This window comes from Molothrus ater, chromosome 21, assembly GCF_012460135.2.
Source record: "Molothrus ater isolate BHLD 08-10-18 breed brown headed cowbird chromosome 21, BPBGC_Mater_1.1, whole genome shotgun sequence".
Taxonomy (NCBI): Eukaryota; Metazoa; Chordata; class Aves; order Passeriformes; family Icteridae; genus Molothrus; species Molothrus ater.
In genome coordinates, this window is record NC_050498.2 from 6,445,436 (window position 1) to 6,460,137 (window position 14,702).

The following is a 14,702-nucleotide window of genomic DNA, read 5'->3' on the forward strand; positions in this document are numbered from 1 at the left end:
ATTCAATACTGGATTCATTGAAATAGGGAAAAAAATAAGATGAATCTGCTTTGTTCAAAGGAAAAACAGCATTTATCCTTGCTCTTCTTTTGCAGCCCAAGCCCTACCATAAGTTGTAACTAATTTCCTTCTAAAATACTTTGTATCTGTGCATCAAACACGACCAACACAAGCTCCTTGGAGGAAAGCTACAAATTAATCCTCCCACCCAAACCAATCTGTTCCTCCTCAAATTAACAGAGGCCATGCACAACACTTCACTGCCAGGATTTATTTTAGAGGTACATGAAAAGAAAAACACATGAGTATAAAAACATTTCCAGTGATTATAACATCCAATTAAAGGTGTTTTAAGAAAAGAGAAATTTCATCAGAAATTGCATCATTACAGGTCATGGAATAGTTTGAAAAGCTACCATAGGTAACAGTAGTAAACAAAAGTGCCTCTGTGTGCATAATACTGAAGAAAGAAGTGCAGAGTTCTGTGCAGCATCCTCCTTACACACAAGCAGCTCCAATCCCAGCTGCTGGGGGCATTTTCCGGGAAGTGCCGTGGTTCAAAGGATCAGTTTACAAAATGCAGCTTCTGTGTCCAGTGACAGAGGGGTCTCAGCTCCCACAAACACAAAGGATCTCGAGTGTCTGGGCCTGCAAAGAGGCTGCATGGCTCCCTCTGAGCTGCTCCTGCCCAGCAGATGCACCCTGCTTAGAAGAAACTGGATCTTGGTCCACAGTAAATTGCCAGCTGTGGGCTGGAATTCCAAGCCCACTGCTCTTTGGGCTCTCCACAGAATCTCCTTGCATGGAGAATGGTCAGAGAGTTACACCAGGGAAACCAGAGACAGCTCAGGAACTGCAGAAGGGACTGCAGTTCAAAGCAGGGTTTGTCTGATGCCCTAATTGCCAAGAGAAGTCACATATCTGGAAAATTCAGTGCAAAACAAATTCTTGGGAGATCAGTATAAATGGGCAAACTGTTTCTAATATGGTTCCAAAGTGTAACAGGAATGTACAAACTGTAAACCTCAAGGCAGTGTTAATCCATGCAATGAACACAGGATCCTCTGAACCTGCCCTCACTACTCACCAAGCATTCCCAACACCAAGCATCAAGCTGAGATACAACTAAAACCTACAGAGGCCAAGTGTTCCCAAAGCCCACTGCAACTACCTAACCAGAAACCTATGGCAGAGCTTCAGCAGGACACAAAGACACCCGGACCTCAAAAGGTTTTATACAGTGAATGACAAAAGCAAAACAAATATCCTAACAAGCTGTTAACTTTCTATCTCAAAACAACCCTGAAAAAAATAAGGCTTTGAGAAAAAGAGCAAAAAGGATTCCACTCAGTTGTGAAGCAGAATTCCAGCATGAACATCCCAACAGCCCTTGCTCTTCCACCTGAACCAAAGCTGCTCTTTTCCACCCCTGTGCAGTGAGGAGTGACTGACTCTGCTCCCCAGCCTGGGAGGGAGCTGTGGGTACAGAGCAGGGGACGCTCCAAGAGCTCTGTCCCAGCACTGCAGTCTGGCATTCTGTGCAATGGCTCCCATCCTTTCCAAAGATCTCTATTTCCCCATCCAGAAAAAAGAGCCTTTCAGAAGCTAACTACCTTCCAGGTTCCCAAAGGTACAGGAAATTTCTATTCCATCTCCACCCTCAAGTGCACAGGATACAGAAAGGTCTGAGCACCTCTAGAAAAACACAAAGTTTGCAGACTGATTGCTATAAATTGAAGATATTTACAATTTTCAAAGATTATGCCAAATCACCAACCATGGGTTGCTCATCTGTGCTAAAGCATTTCTCAACTTCTGCAATTTCCCTCAGAAGTTGTGGGATCCTGGCTCACTCCAAGCCAGGGACTGGTATAAAAATGGGTTTATTTCACATTTTGTAATGAGGGGAGTGAAGGCAATAGGCAAATTGCTTAATTGTTTTATAAAATAAGAATTTCAAAAATCAGGAATAGTGCATTTTGATAAATGTATTGCAATTTGGAAGAATCAGAAATTGAAAGTCCTACAAAGAGTTCTTCAGTAAGGCATGGAGAGAAGGATCTACCAATGGAGACTACACACTCCAAAGATTTTGTTTTTCATGTGACCTGTTGTCACTGGTGTTTCCCAAATGGTAATTAGCTTCCATCTGAAAGTCAAAGAAAATTTCAAAACAAGCTAACTAGCTGTAGCTAATAAATAATTTTTAAATAACTTCATTTAAACTCCAAATTTGGAAATCAATTATTAAGTGGTTACAGCATAGTAAATATTGCATCGTAAATAAAATATCCTCTACAAAAAAAGGAACAAGCCTAAAAAACCTATTAAACATTGCATCCTCCTTAGGTTAAATCATTGCATCAGAAATGTCTATCACCTTAAAACATACAGCATTCCTTAAGTGCTATTTTACAGTTCTCATCCAGTGCAAGAGAGTTACTCTCCCCAGAATAAAAATAACCATTTCCACAATAAATTATCTTCTACGAGCTTCCAAAGTGTCTGAACATTCCTACCTGTCTTACTCCATCTTCTAAGAGCAAAAGCTTACAATCACTAAGACATAAAGAATCATCTGACAGCTGAACCAGGAGCATTAAATGCCCTTTCTATTTTCAGAATCACCATCTGATTTTGGATTGTCAGGTTTCTGCAGCCAACTGCTCTCTTCCTCTGGCACATCCTCTTCTACTGGTGTTTGGCTAGGCTGAATCTAAGGGAAAAACAGGATAAAAACCAAATTAACAATTCAAAAGCACTGTGTTGCTCTGTATTATCCATCCCATTATATAAAGATGCTGTAACAGTTACTCAGAGTCTTTCAGCACATCAGCAAATTCTTTTTAGCCAGGACATATCCTTTTAAAAATTCCTTCTTCTGCCACTTTCCCAAGGATGAACACAGTTATGTTCAGATGCATATGAAAACAAATTAAGTCATAATAAAAAAAAAAAATCCCATCAACATTAATCAATGCTTCCTCCTAATGTATTACCTGAAAAGGTTCACTGATGCCAACTATTGACTGCAAGTTATTGCTAAAATAACAAAGCAAATATTCTCCTCCCATCTTGGGTATTTCTGAAGCACTCATGTAAACCTGGCAAGAATAAGAACAGGCAATGAGCAATTTCCACAGCAAAAGAAGTTTACAAAAACCCCTTCAGGGCACCATCAAAATCAGTGTTTGCTATTTATAAGCACATTTTAAAACGTAAGCTAAAACGGATGGGGACAGAAATAACTCAGGAAACCATCTGAAAATTAAATCAGGGAGGAGAAGGAATATCCTTCACCATGTCAGCAGGCAGGCTTGGTTCAGTGACAAGGGAGAAGGGACCCAGGGCGGCTGGAAGGGAAGGGCCAAAGCCAGAGAGCAGCAGAGGGAGTGGAGCTGCCTCCTGGTGGCAGCAGCAGAGCAATCCACAAGCTTGGTTTGCTCCTGTCCCAAGGAGCCACCGTTCCCAACTTCAACTTCTATTTCTTCAGATAAGTATCTCTGAATATTTATCATTTGCATCAAAATAAGGGCTTTTTTTTGTTTTGTTTTGTTTTGTTTAAATCACTTTAGGTAATCACAACTAGAAGGCTTTGTAGCAGACAGCAGTTTTTAAAGAGGGACCAAAACATTCAATAGGAAGAATTAGGGAGAGGGATCTTAACAATATTGTTCCCAATTAGCTTTAACTGGGAAGAGGATACAGAACTCCTGAGGGGAAGGGGATATGGAACAGACCTCCAATGCTACTCTATGGAAAACCACATTAAAAAGAAATACAACTGACTTCTTTGCTGTCTCTGCTGGAAGAAATTTCATCATCCTCCACCCAAGCATAAGTAACATAATCCTTCACATGCCTGAAAGTCACCTGCAGAGAAAGATACAAACTATCAGCTTCCTGATGATGGAAACAAAAGCCATGCTACACGAAAAACAAAGTTGTGAGCCATGTTTACTGTTTCACTGAAGTAATTAACACACTCTAAGGATGAAAATATTTTGGGGGCATGCACACATCTTCTGTTTCTGGGAGGGTGGGACTACTCTGTTCTCTCACCCTTCCACTGACTTTTATTTTTCTTGCATCAACTCCTTTCCACAGCTTCTAAAACATTTTACTTCAATAAACAACCAGATTATCTTAGCAGAGAATTTAGAGGGTGTGGAAGAACTCTCATGCTGTAGAGCTAAACTGTCAGCACACAGAAGCTAACAGCAATCAAGCACACAGCTATTTCACAGAGTTCTGCACCAGCAAGAATAGTGCTTTGAAACTCCCCAGGACCTCCTGCAGGCCCATTCCCCACCTTTGCTGAGGTAACATTACCTGGAAGAGCCCAATCCAGTCCCAGGCACTGCTGGGGAGCTCAGGTGCCGCGGAGTAGCGGATGAGAACATCGTGCTCTGCACTCCACTCACCCTCAGGACTCAGCACAACCAGGGGATCTGAGACAAGAGGCTTCATCTACACCAAAAAACAGAGTTTCAACTCAGGCAAGCCTGGCATTCTTTCAGTTATTCTTCTCTGCCACAATTGGACTCTTTAACTGACTGGAAATAACTTGACAGCAATTTGCTGCCTTCACTATGGTCAGAATGAAACAGAGATTGTGGCGGAGGAAATCAGCTGCTGTAAGGCAACACTGAGTAAAACAAACTTTTTCTTAACAACATAACTGGGAAGCACCTCAAGTTTGAAAGTTCCTGTGACAGGTTTGTGATCACTGATGCCATAGCTCATGTGACTGACATAGTTGTTCAGAGTAACAGAAATTTGGTTCTCTTCTTCAGGGAATTCGCCTTCTTTTGATGCAACCTCGCTGAGATTTTTCACTTTCCATAGTATTCTATCTGTCCATGCTGGCTTTCTTTTCTTCTCACTGCAAAAATGGAAGGTAAAAAGTGAAATGAGCAGAGAAACAAGTTGCCAAAAAGCTAAGAATGCTGTGCAAAATCTACTCAGAGACTGGGAGATACATATTAATAAAAGGAGGCAATCATATCCAAGCTTCATTTTACAGCTCTGATTAAAGTGTTTTACAAGCAATGTTTCCTTAATTTGAGCTCCATTTAGCACAGATCAAGGCTTTCTGAAAGAGGAGTAAAATGAAGGGGAGAAGGACATTTCAGTGGGTTAGTTGGCTTCATACAGGAAATGATACTTTCTCCTAAAACCCTGTAAAAACATGCATGGATTTAGAGATAACACAACAGCTGCCCCAGGCTCCATACAGATATTCTGAAAAATGAGGGTGTAAACATAAGGAATGTGTAGGAAGAGTCTGAATGATGTTTGAAATTATTCAAAATATTTGAGAGCAAGTTTCTTTTAACAACAAAGACAGGACAAAAACTTGGGTAGCTTATGGTAACCACAGGTGCCACAGCAATGCTTTATTTAGAATTCCTCTAAATTGTACCAGCCTGCATTTCAGGTTTGCAAGCTACTGCTGTCTCCTAACAACAGGCTTTCAAAATTCCATAATCAAGGAAGTTGTGCCTGCAACTGCACTATGCATCAAACTGTTATCACAATGCAGAGTTTCCTTTTAAACCATATCAATGACACCAGAAGACACGAGCCCTCTGTGGTTGTCTCTGTAGTGGGAGGAAGGCTTAACAGCAACTCTCTGGATGGGTGGATCACTTCAAATTGAAATGGAGAAAAGATCATACCCAATGGAAGGGGAATTAGAATGGACTGGATTGGGTTATGAAAGTTAAAAGCAGGATGTGTAAGGAAAACTGTCAGTTTAAATATCAAAACCAAGGCCATTTAGTTCAATATTCAACATAATTTTGTTTTACCCCTTCCTACCTTTATTAAAGTAGAAAGATTTGAAATGACCAAGGGCCCCTATCCCACTTACTGCAGTAATTCTACAAATGGACAGAAATCTTTAGGAGGTGCCAGATGTCTGCTCTGCTGTGCAGGAAATACCAAAAGAACAGCTTATGGTAAAACACTCCCTGCTTCAGAGAAAATGGAATATTAGATGGGAAACAAACCCTCAGAATTCACATTGAAGGGGTATCAAAGATAGAATTCTCTGGGCTTCAGTAAAAGCAGCTTCTGCAGGGTGTTTGCCTTGAGGTCTTGCTGGTCACCCCACCTGAGCAAAGTCTCCCTGGTAGCTTGAACAGCAGCAGGATGCATGCACACAGAATGTGTAACCACACTTTTTGTTCTCTAATCAGCCAATACACACAACCAGGCTATGAATAATTTGTAAAATGTCCAGGTTTGGATTATTTTAAGTATTTTTTAAGGTGGATTTACTGCTGGTCCCATTACATCTCGTTATATTAAATTAGGAAGCAAAATATCTTTGAGTCCACATAAATAAACTTCCAATATTAAGTGCAACAGCAGAGTAGATAACACTGCAGCTTTCAGACAGGTTAAGAAAATTCCTAAAGAAAATCAGCTGTCATCTGATTTTCAAATATTTCACAAAAATCAAAGCAAAAGCTCAGATGGAGCCTTGTTTTGATTCTGAAATATTAAAAAAATCACTACAAAATTCAGAAAGTTCTCTTCTTACTTAAACCAAAATAGGGACTTCTGTTCTCTGGAAGTAAAGAAAAAGATCAGTACAAAACCCTGTTTGGACAGGAACTTATCCTTCTGTGGAAACATAAGACTAACACTTCACAAACAGAGACTTTAATATCACAGAAAAACTTTGGAAATTTAAGATACTCCATCTTCAACTTAAAGTAATCAACAAAGACAAATATACATGAATTTTCAAATACCAGCATATCAAATGAAATGCTTAAACAGAGAAGGGAAGCAAAAATGACAGACAATTATTCTTTTGCTCATTTTTGACAACCAATGAGCACTTTTAATAGGAAAGAACAAAACAGAAGCAGCTTAAACAAGTGCTCATTCATTTTGTTAATCTGGTCTTTCCCAAAAGGCAGCTGGGTTGTTTCATTACTTCCCTCATACAATCAGCAGACCCCAGCTTCTTCAGCCAAAAATATTCATTTATTCAGATTTGATCAATGCAAGCCTAACAGAACACCTCAACAGCCCCAGTGCACACAGGAAATTCAGGTTTGCTGATTACTAAAGTGATATTTAACCAAGCACCACATTCACTCCCATATTCCACATCTAAACTCATTTTATCTTTTACCTTGTGTCATAGACCTCCGAGTCAAGGTCAAACTTGTAGGTGGGCTTAAACTGCAGAGGACCCTCTTTGAATTCCTTCAGAAATTCTTCTTTCTTTTTTGCCATATTTAACTGCAGAAATAAAAAGTAACTTTTAAAGATTCTGTTTAAAAAATCAGAGCTTAAAGGATGATTGGGAAAGCATCTTCCAAGAATTCATCGTTGCAGTCAGTAAAACATTGGAAAGGTAAATTCAGAAGGGCCTCTTTGTTATAGCCAGAACTCTTGACACAATCCATCTAAAAGTTTAGAGGCAATTCTACCCAAAACATCCAGAATAAGGTTGTCTTTAAAAGAATTACTGTGAGGAGAGAGAAAGGTGAGGAACAACTGACAAGACATGAAGTTTAAAGAAATCTTCAGTCAAACATGAGCATTGTAAATGAGTAAGAAACTGCACAAAAGCAGAAAAAGTTTGCAATTAACTGGGGATTATGACCACCTCATGTTCCACCTCTTGATTGCTCTGAGTTTGTGCTCTTGAACAGAAATCAGAAGCTCAAGGTGTAATTTAACTACCACGTTGTGTTTGTGTGCATTAAAACCAAAACCAAACCCCCAAAGAGACTGAGCCAACCCACCTGGTCCTTTTCCCAGAGCAGACTGAAACGCTTGTTATTGATTGATTCTCTGACAAAGTGTATCCCATAATCTGCTATCCGGAAGTTTAGGTCTCCAAACCAGAAGAGAAGCCTTAAAACCAAACCAAGATACATCAAACAAGGAAGATTTATATGAATCTATTAATTCAAGGGAAGAATCTGACAGAATGTTAACCATTACCATTACACTAATTAGGTGCTCTAATCACTTTTATTACTTAAAGCAAACAGCTTTAACACAAACATTAAGTAGCTATAGATAAGCTTACAAAGGGACAACCTGCTGCTAAACAAAAAAAAAATGAAGTAATTGAAACAGTAAATTAAGTCCTTTGCATTCTTGCTGCTTGCTTATTACTGCCTGAATATTAACTTCTCCTGTGTCTTACATCTCTGAACATTTAACAGCAACTCAAAGGATTTTTGGTATAAACAGGCTTTAGCTTCTAAAGCTTTCCTGCATGGCATGTACAGTCTGTATGCTAACAAATGAATGTAATTAGAGACTGGAAAAGAACAGTCTTGTAAAACAGACATCTGTCTTTCAGGTTATCTTTTCCTCCCAGAGTTCAGGGTCAAAGCTGAAGGGACATTTAAAAGAAAATGATGGATGAAAAATCCAAACACAAAACTCTTCAGTGCAAGAAGAGATAAATAGATAATAGATAAAACCAACACAGAACTGAGCGAACAACTCACTCATGATCCAAGGGACTTGGAATATCCTCTCCTTCAAACTGCATCTCCAGAATTTTCTCAAAGTCATCCAGTCGCTGCTCGGTGTTCTCCATGTGAGCCGGCAGGTGGCAGTTCATGAAGCAGATCGTGTGCCCAAAGAGGGACATGCGGACACTGACTCCTCCTTTGTTCCCCTGCCACGGGAGATGAACGACATTCCCTGAAACTTTCAAATGGAACTAACACCACCTGCAACCTTTCAATTCTTGCAATTAAGATTTAAATCAGTACAACCTCTTTCTGCATAACTTGTTGCGTATCAGCAAATAAACTGAAATCTGAAATTCCGCTCCACGCTGCACATGAGGTTCAAACAAATGAGTTTGCTTGTCAGGTTATTAATTTTTCATGAAGCCACATCCTCTCTGTGCCAGCAGGGAGCCATGCAGAGGCACAGGGCAGCAGCAGCAGCAGTGACCAGGGGCAGTCCTTACCCAGTAGCCGAAGAGGCCCGTGCGGGTGTAGTGGGTGTGGATGTCCCGGATGAAGGGAAGGTGCGCGTGCTTCACAAAGATCAGGAGCAGCAGCCCCTGCATGCGAACTGAGGAGAGCTGGGAGACAGAAAACAAGGAATTGTCATTTCCAGGGGTTGCTTGGCTTTACTTCACAGGAGCTTTGAGGTGAAGAAGGCCACAGCAGAAGTCATGCAATTCCCTCACCAAGCCTGGCCTCAACACTGTGACACAGTAAATGCTGACTCATTTCAGTGCTGTGAAAAATGTATTCCTTATAAACAAATCTGATCAATTCCTCAGCTAATTAACACAGTTCCAACGTTATATTTCAATCTGAAGTCGACCTCAAAATATGCACCTGCCCAAATCTCTTTAAAGACTTTTCCTCTGCCTCACCAGCCCCTTGTTTCTGCCTGTAAGAATCCTGCTCCTGACCAAATCCTTCACTTTTCACTAAAAGCTTTATAACTCACACCTACAAGTGCTCCAACAGCAGCAGCTTTTTCAAACTGAAGCACCCTTGAGCAGATCATTAAATATTCTAAATGCCTTCAACAGCACAGCAGTCAATTCCAGGCATCTGCAAAAACAATGAGCTGCAAACAGCAGAAACTCCTGCCTTGCAGTGCCTGTAAAATCTGATTTACCAAACACTTAGAGAGCACATAAGACACGGGGTTTTTGTGGGTTTGTGTGTGTGGAAACTGCCTAATAAAGATGTCCTTCATTGAACATTTATGGACTTTACAATGATCCTGGCATGAGACACAAAATTCATTGTGTTTTAATGATCATGATTCAATTTAAAATACAGGCATTGAAATACATTAACTGTAGTTCAATTTTATGCTGGATTAATTTAGAAAAAGACTACATTAGAATAAAACTGAGTATACAACTGCTGGAGAAGCCCAAAATTTAAAACAGAATTCCTCCTTTGTCTCCCTATCTACACAATTAAATTATTTCAGAATATATTTTAACATTTTCATTGTCCTTGAACCCAACAAAACACCCCACAGAATACTGAAACAATGGACTGCAATTACTAATGATGCATAAATATTTTAGTAGTCAGCATTTTCCTTTCCATAATTACATTCATGAGGCACCAAGATCTTCCAGTCCCTTTATTATTTATTTGCTTTATTTCACTCTGCCGAGTCCCCAGAGGTTTCTCAAGATCCACAGGATGTGAACACAACATCTGAACCCCTCCCCTGCTGGCAGCAGCACCAGTCCCAGCAGCCCTCAGAGCCAAATCAAGCACAGCCCTTGCACAGAGGGAGCAGGGTCGTGGTGGAGAATGGACTGTGACCAACTGAACACTCTGAAAACAGACCCTGCTACTGAGGGGACAGAACGTCCCAAGGGTGACACCTCTGCCTCCACACCCAACCTCAGCACAGGTCAGCCAAGGGCCAAGTGCTCCTCTCCTGCTCAGCCAATTCCTGGCTATGTCCTGGGCTGACCTTTCCTTGCTGCCTGGTTTGATTTTGACCCGGCCTGACAGCTCCCCCTTATTACTGGAGCTATCGGGTCCTGCTAAAAGCCATTAGGTGGCAGCATCCATTCATTAGTGTGCTCCAAACTGCCTCTGTAATAAATTAGAATTCAAAATCAGCCAGGCATACCAGCAGGAATTCTTTTAACTGTGTGGATACAGGGCCTGAATGTCAGCCCACGGCCAGATTTTGAATTTTTATCAGCAATGACTTAGGCCAGAGTGAACAATGTGGGTTTTTTCCTTTTCGTAATTCCCAATGGGTCCTTTGTTTTGTTTAATTACAATTAAAAGAACAGCACAACTACTGAGTCTGATTAGCATGCAGATAATGCAATCACCTCAGCAAAATCAGCCAGAAATAGTGCTTGGTTTAGAAAATCACTACAAAAGGCTTTTAATTTCTCTTAACTAGAGAAATCCAGGATATCTTCCTACATTTATTGTTGGCATTATTAAAATACCCAGTACTTTAGCTGCTCTTATGTCCCTGATATTACCCCAAAATCTTAGCATTTAAATTTCCATATAATGTTATAGGTCTTCAACCAAAAAACCAAGTCCTCATGTAAATATAAATATACACACCCATTAAAATCCTGTTTTACACATATGCAATTTACTTTCACCTGCAAATAAATTGGAAAAAGAGAAAAAAAAATCAAGATAAAGGAGCCTTACCAATCTTAACGAAAATCACTGCCATTGCTTGGGATATTTATAGTGCAAGACTACATTAGAAGCATCACAATACAGTTCCCCAATATTGCACAGAGCAAAAAACTTTTCTACAAACAAGAGAGAGATAAAGATATTGTGGCCACAAGAAATCTGCTGCTCAGTATGAGTACACATACATGAAAAACAGGAAAACACAGGTGTGATGAAGAATCACCTCTAACATATGTGTGCCTATGGAAGTGACAGACACCTGCAAAAACACCATCAACTTCTCTTTTATGGATAATCTGAGGGAAAAAAAATTAAGACTTTTACTTCAGTGCTGTGACATGTAAGAGTGGTGTAAATAATTACCTTGATATATCCCAAGGGAGACAAGACAGTCATGAAAAAAATGCTCCATGGATCATCAAATGCCAAGTCAGACAGAAAATTTGTGATTTTTGAATTCACCTCCTGTAAGCTGAATACATCACAATTACTCACATTGCACCAGTTGGTTTGGACAGAATTCATAGGAATTTTGCAGAACACAGACCCCAGAAATTTCTTGCTGTTCAGCTTCTCACTCAAGCAGTTTAACCCACACACAGATCTAACACATCTGACACTGAGTAAAATGAAATTAAAGGAGGTTCTATACACCTGAAGATAGAGTTTAAGACAATGCCAGACTCAAGATGTGTTATAAAAACCTGATTGTCAGGACTTCAGAATTTCAATATAGTTTGGAAAACACAGTGGCAGATTGTGCCTAACAAGCTTGCACTAATTCCCTTAAAACACGCTGAATTTCCAATAACTTTCATATCAAAATGAACAAGCTAACAAAACAACAGCACTCCCAACTTTCTGCATGTTTAGAAAATAGATATTCTGCATTCTGTCACCACACAGCAGCAGCTAACTGCTATAAATATCTCTGCTCTAAGTTAGTCCCCTGCTAGTTAGACTAAGTTAGTCCTCAGCCTCTGGTAGCAGTAGTGTTAAACCATCTCCCAGGCAGTGGTTCACATCACACAGACCAAAACAGACCACGCTGAGACCCAGCAGTTTTGCAATAAACTCACAAAGCGAGTTCTTGAATGTCACTCACCCTATAACGTACATGTCCGTGGTGGGGCCCAGAGAGTTGAGCTGAAGCAAACTTGTGACATCAGGAGGGGGAGAAGCTGTGCCCACGTTCCAGGTAACTAAATGTAATCTAAAAACAAACAGAAACCACACAAAACCAATGCTAAAATTGAAATGTGGACGGGCAACCACTCTAAGAACATTCTAATTTCCTCCCCAGGCTGATGAAAAGTGACAGAAGTTCTATCAGCCAGCCCCGACACCGCTACCAAAACAACCAACTGGAGGCAGCAAAACCTGAATTCTTGGCCCTTATCCTTCATCTTTTTGCCCCAGATGAGGAAAGCTTCATCCAGAGTGCGAGACACTTCCTCGTGGATCTCGTCATCGGAGCTGATGTCCTCCACGCAGGCCATCAGCTGGGCCACCCTGTGCCGGAGCTGCAGGCGCCCGCTGGAGCCGGTGCTGCTCAGGCTGCCGGAGCGGCTCCGGCTCCGCTCCGCCTCGGCCAGGGAGAGCCCCAGAGCCGCATCCTCGCCGCTCAGCGACGCCATCCGCTCCCAGGTAAAGCTATGCCCTGAACGACTGGCCCATTAAAGTTAAAAGATTGATAAGGGTTTTCCAGATCTTGTGGAATTCAGCGTTCGAAAGGACAAATGGAGGTGCAGCAATGCTGGGAAAAAAAAACCTGTGGCGTTCTCAGCGCGCTGGCTGGGCTGTTACAAAAGCTGCAATTCACACAGTGAATTGGTTTTTTTCATAATAGATTTAACGTGGTTAATTCGACGAGCTCAGGGTTTAAAAGAATTTATTGTTGATTTGAATCCATCATGTGCCTGTCTGCAGGAGAGGAGAAATGTAATCTCCAGCTCCCAAACATTCAAAGTTCTGAGCAGAACCAAGCAAAGCCACTGACTCTCAACATTCACATCACAGCGCTGTTGTTTCTTTACAAAATGGTTATTTCAGTACCTGAGCTTCTAAAAACAGATTCACTTTATTGTCAGTCTTGTTACATGACAGAGAGGCTCAAAAAATAATAAATCTTACAGTTCTCTAATGACCTTAGAAACACTGATAATTAGTGAATCCCATCAATACACCCATTATTAAGGCTGTGTTTCTATCCCACAACCAACTGCCTGCTCAAGGTGACGTATACAGAAATGGATACAGAAAAGTTGGAAAACAACCTTGCACAATAGATTAAAATGATACATAATTTTCCTCACTAATAGTGTATCTTTGCAAGGCTATGCTGAAGTCACAGGAAAGCTACTCCAAAACAAATTTCTAGGGGAAAAAAATGTAGGTAGGCTGCAGATCTAATTTTGCCACCGGAGATGGCACTTGGGAACGCTCTCCAGTTACTAATTTTGAAAGACAATTACCCGATTAAACAAAACTGAAATAATGTTGAAGCCATCAGTCATTACAGACAGAAATGCAATTCCTCAAGGTGCCCAGTGACCACAGCACTGACAAAAACACAGATCTCAGAGGTAGAAACAAACACTGTCCTAAATACAAGCAACCTACTAAAGTCATTATTTAGCATCACCGCTGCTAATCCTCAAATGACTCAATAGCGGAAAATTTCTCAGGGTCACAGTGCTCATAATAAAGCCTTCAAAGGATTTTTAAGATACTTGAGCTCTTGTCAGCTTGTTAGTTTGGCTGTTTAAATTTTCCCGTCGCAGGCTGTTACCCAGATCCCATCAAAGCAGGTTTCTGTAGGGAAGGGATCCAGCCCAGACAGGACACCGGCAGAGAGCGAAGACACATTGTAAAAACACCGTAAAAACAGAAGCTCAGTGTTTACTCAAGCTTCTTCTTCCTCAGGGAAAGTGACAAGTTCTTGACAGCCGGTCCATGACAGAAGTGCAGATGTTCGTGGCCTCACAACACGTTAACAGAGCTCCGGGAAGTCCCGAGCACCCCGAAATGCCCCATAAGCCTCCCTGAACCACTCCAGCACCGACCTTCCACACCACAAAATCAGCTTTTCTCCTCTATTTCATATGAATACGCAACGCCGCCAGTTTGTGTAAATCTGCGCTAATAAGCAAACACACACACAAGTTTCTCTAATTCTCGCCCATTTACGTAACCGCTCGCGGCCACTTTCCGGAGCCGCCCTCAGCCCCGCGCCCCTCCGCGCCCACCACTCACCTCAACTCCTTGCTGGGAAGGCCCGCGGTCTCCATGCCCGGGGTTCTCGCAGGGAGGCGCTGCCCGAAGGACGGGGAAAGGGCCGACGGAGCCCCCGGCTCTCCCCTCACTCGGCCCGGCCCGGCCGCGGCCTCCGCGCCGCCCTCAGCGCTCCGCGCCCATCGGCGCGCGTGACGGGGGCGGGCACGCGCCGCGCCACGGCGCCCCCTGGCGGCCGGGAGGACCCACAGCAGCCGTAGGATGGCACCGACACCTCGCCCTCTCCCCCTAAAAAATAAAAAACCC

General features: G+C 41.7%; 1 protein-coding gene across 2 annotated transcripts; it reads right to left on the minus strand.

The window, feature by feature from the left end:
• Positions 1 to 256: 256 nt before the first annotated feature.
• Positions 257 to 14,584, minus strand: INPP5K (inositol polyphosphate-5-phosphatase K). 2 transcript variants are annotated; one of them, XM_036395191.2, is made up of 13 exons: positions 14,418 to 14,584; positions 12,268 to 12,375; positions 11,526 to 11,634; positions 8,966 to 9,082; positions 8,493 to 8,665; positions 7,773 to 7,884; positions 7,154 to 7,263; positions 6,551 to 6,577; positions 4,693 to 4,885; positions 4,333 to 4,470; positions 3,790 to 3,873; positions 3,000 to 3,104; positions 257 to 2,716 (listed from the first exon to the last, which is right to left on the minus strand). In XM_036395191.2, the coding sequence occupies exons 1-13, from the start codon at positions 14,450 to 14,452 to the stop codon at positions 2,600 to 2,602; spliced, it is 1,428 nt and encodes a 475-aa protein (XP_036251084.1). In that variant the 5' UTR covers positions 14,453 to 14,584; the 3' UTR covers positions 257 to 2,599. The 2 variants fall into 2 exon arrangements, with proteins under 2 accessions (XP_036251084.1, XP_036251085.1); XM_036395192.2 differs by lacking the exon at positions 6,551 to 6,577 and having other exon boundaries at positions 14,418 to 14,556.
• Between the last annotated feature and the right edge of the window lie 118 nt (positions 14,585 to 14,702).

Bases quoted from the DNA above. Each gene is read 5' to 3' on its own strand.
- INPP5K (XM_036395191.2), bottom strand. From the start codon at position 14,452: ATGGAGACCGCGGGCCTTCCCAGCAAGGAGTTGAG. The intron at 12,376-14,417 runs GTGAGTGGTGGG...GTTTGTTTTTAG, and splicing joins CTTCCCAGCAAGGAGTTGAG to ATTACATTTAGTTACCTGGA. The intron at 2,717-2,999 runs GTAATACATTAG...TTTTTCCCTTAG, and splicing joins GCATCAGTGAACCTTTTCAG to ATTCAGCCTAGCCAAACACC.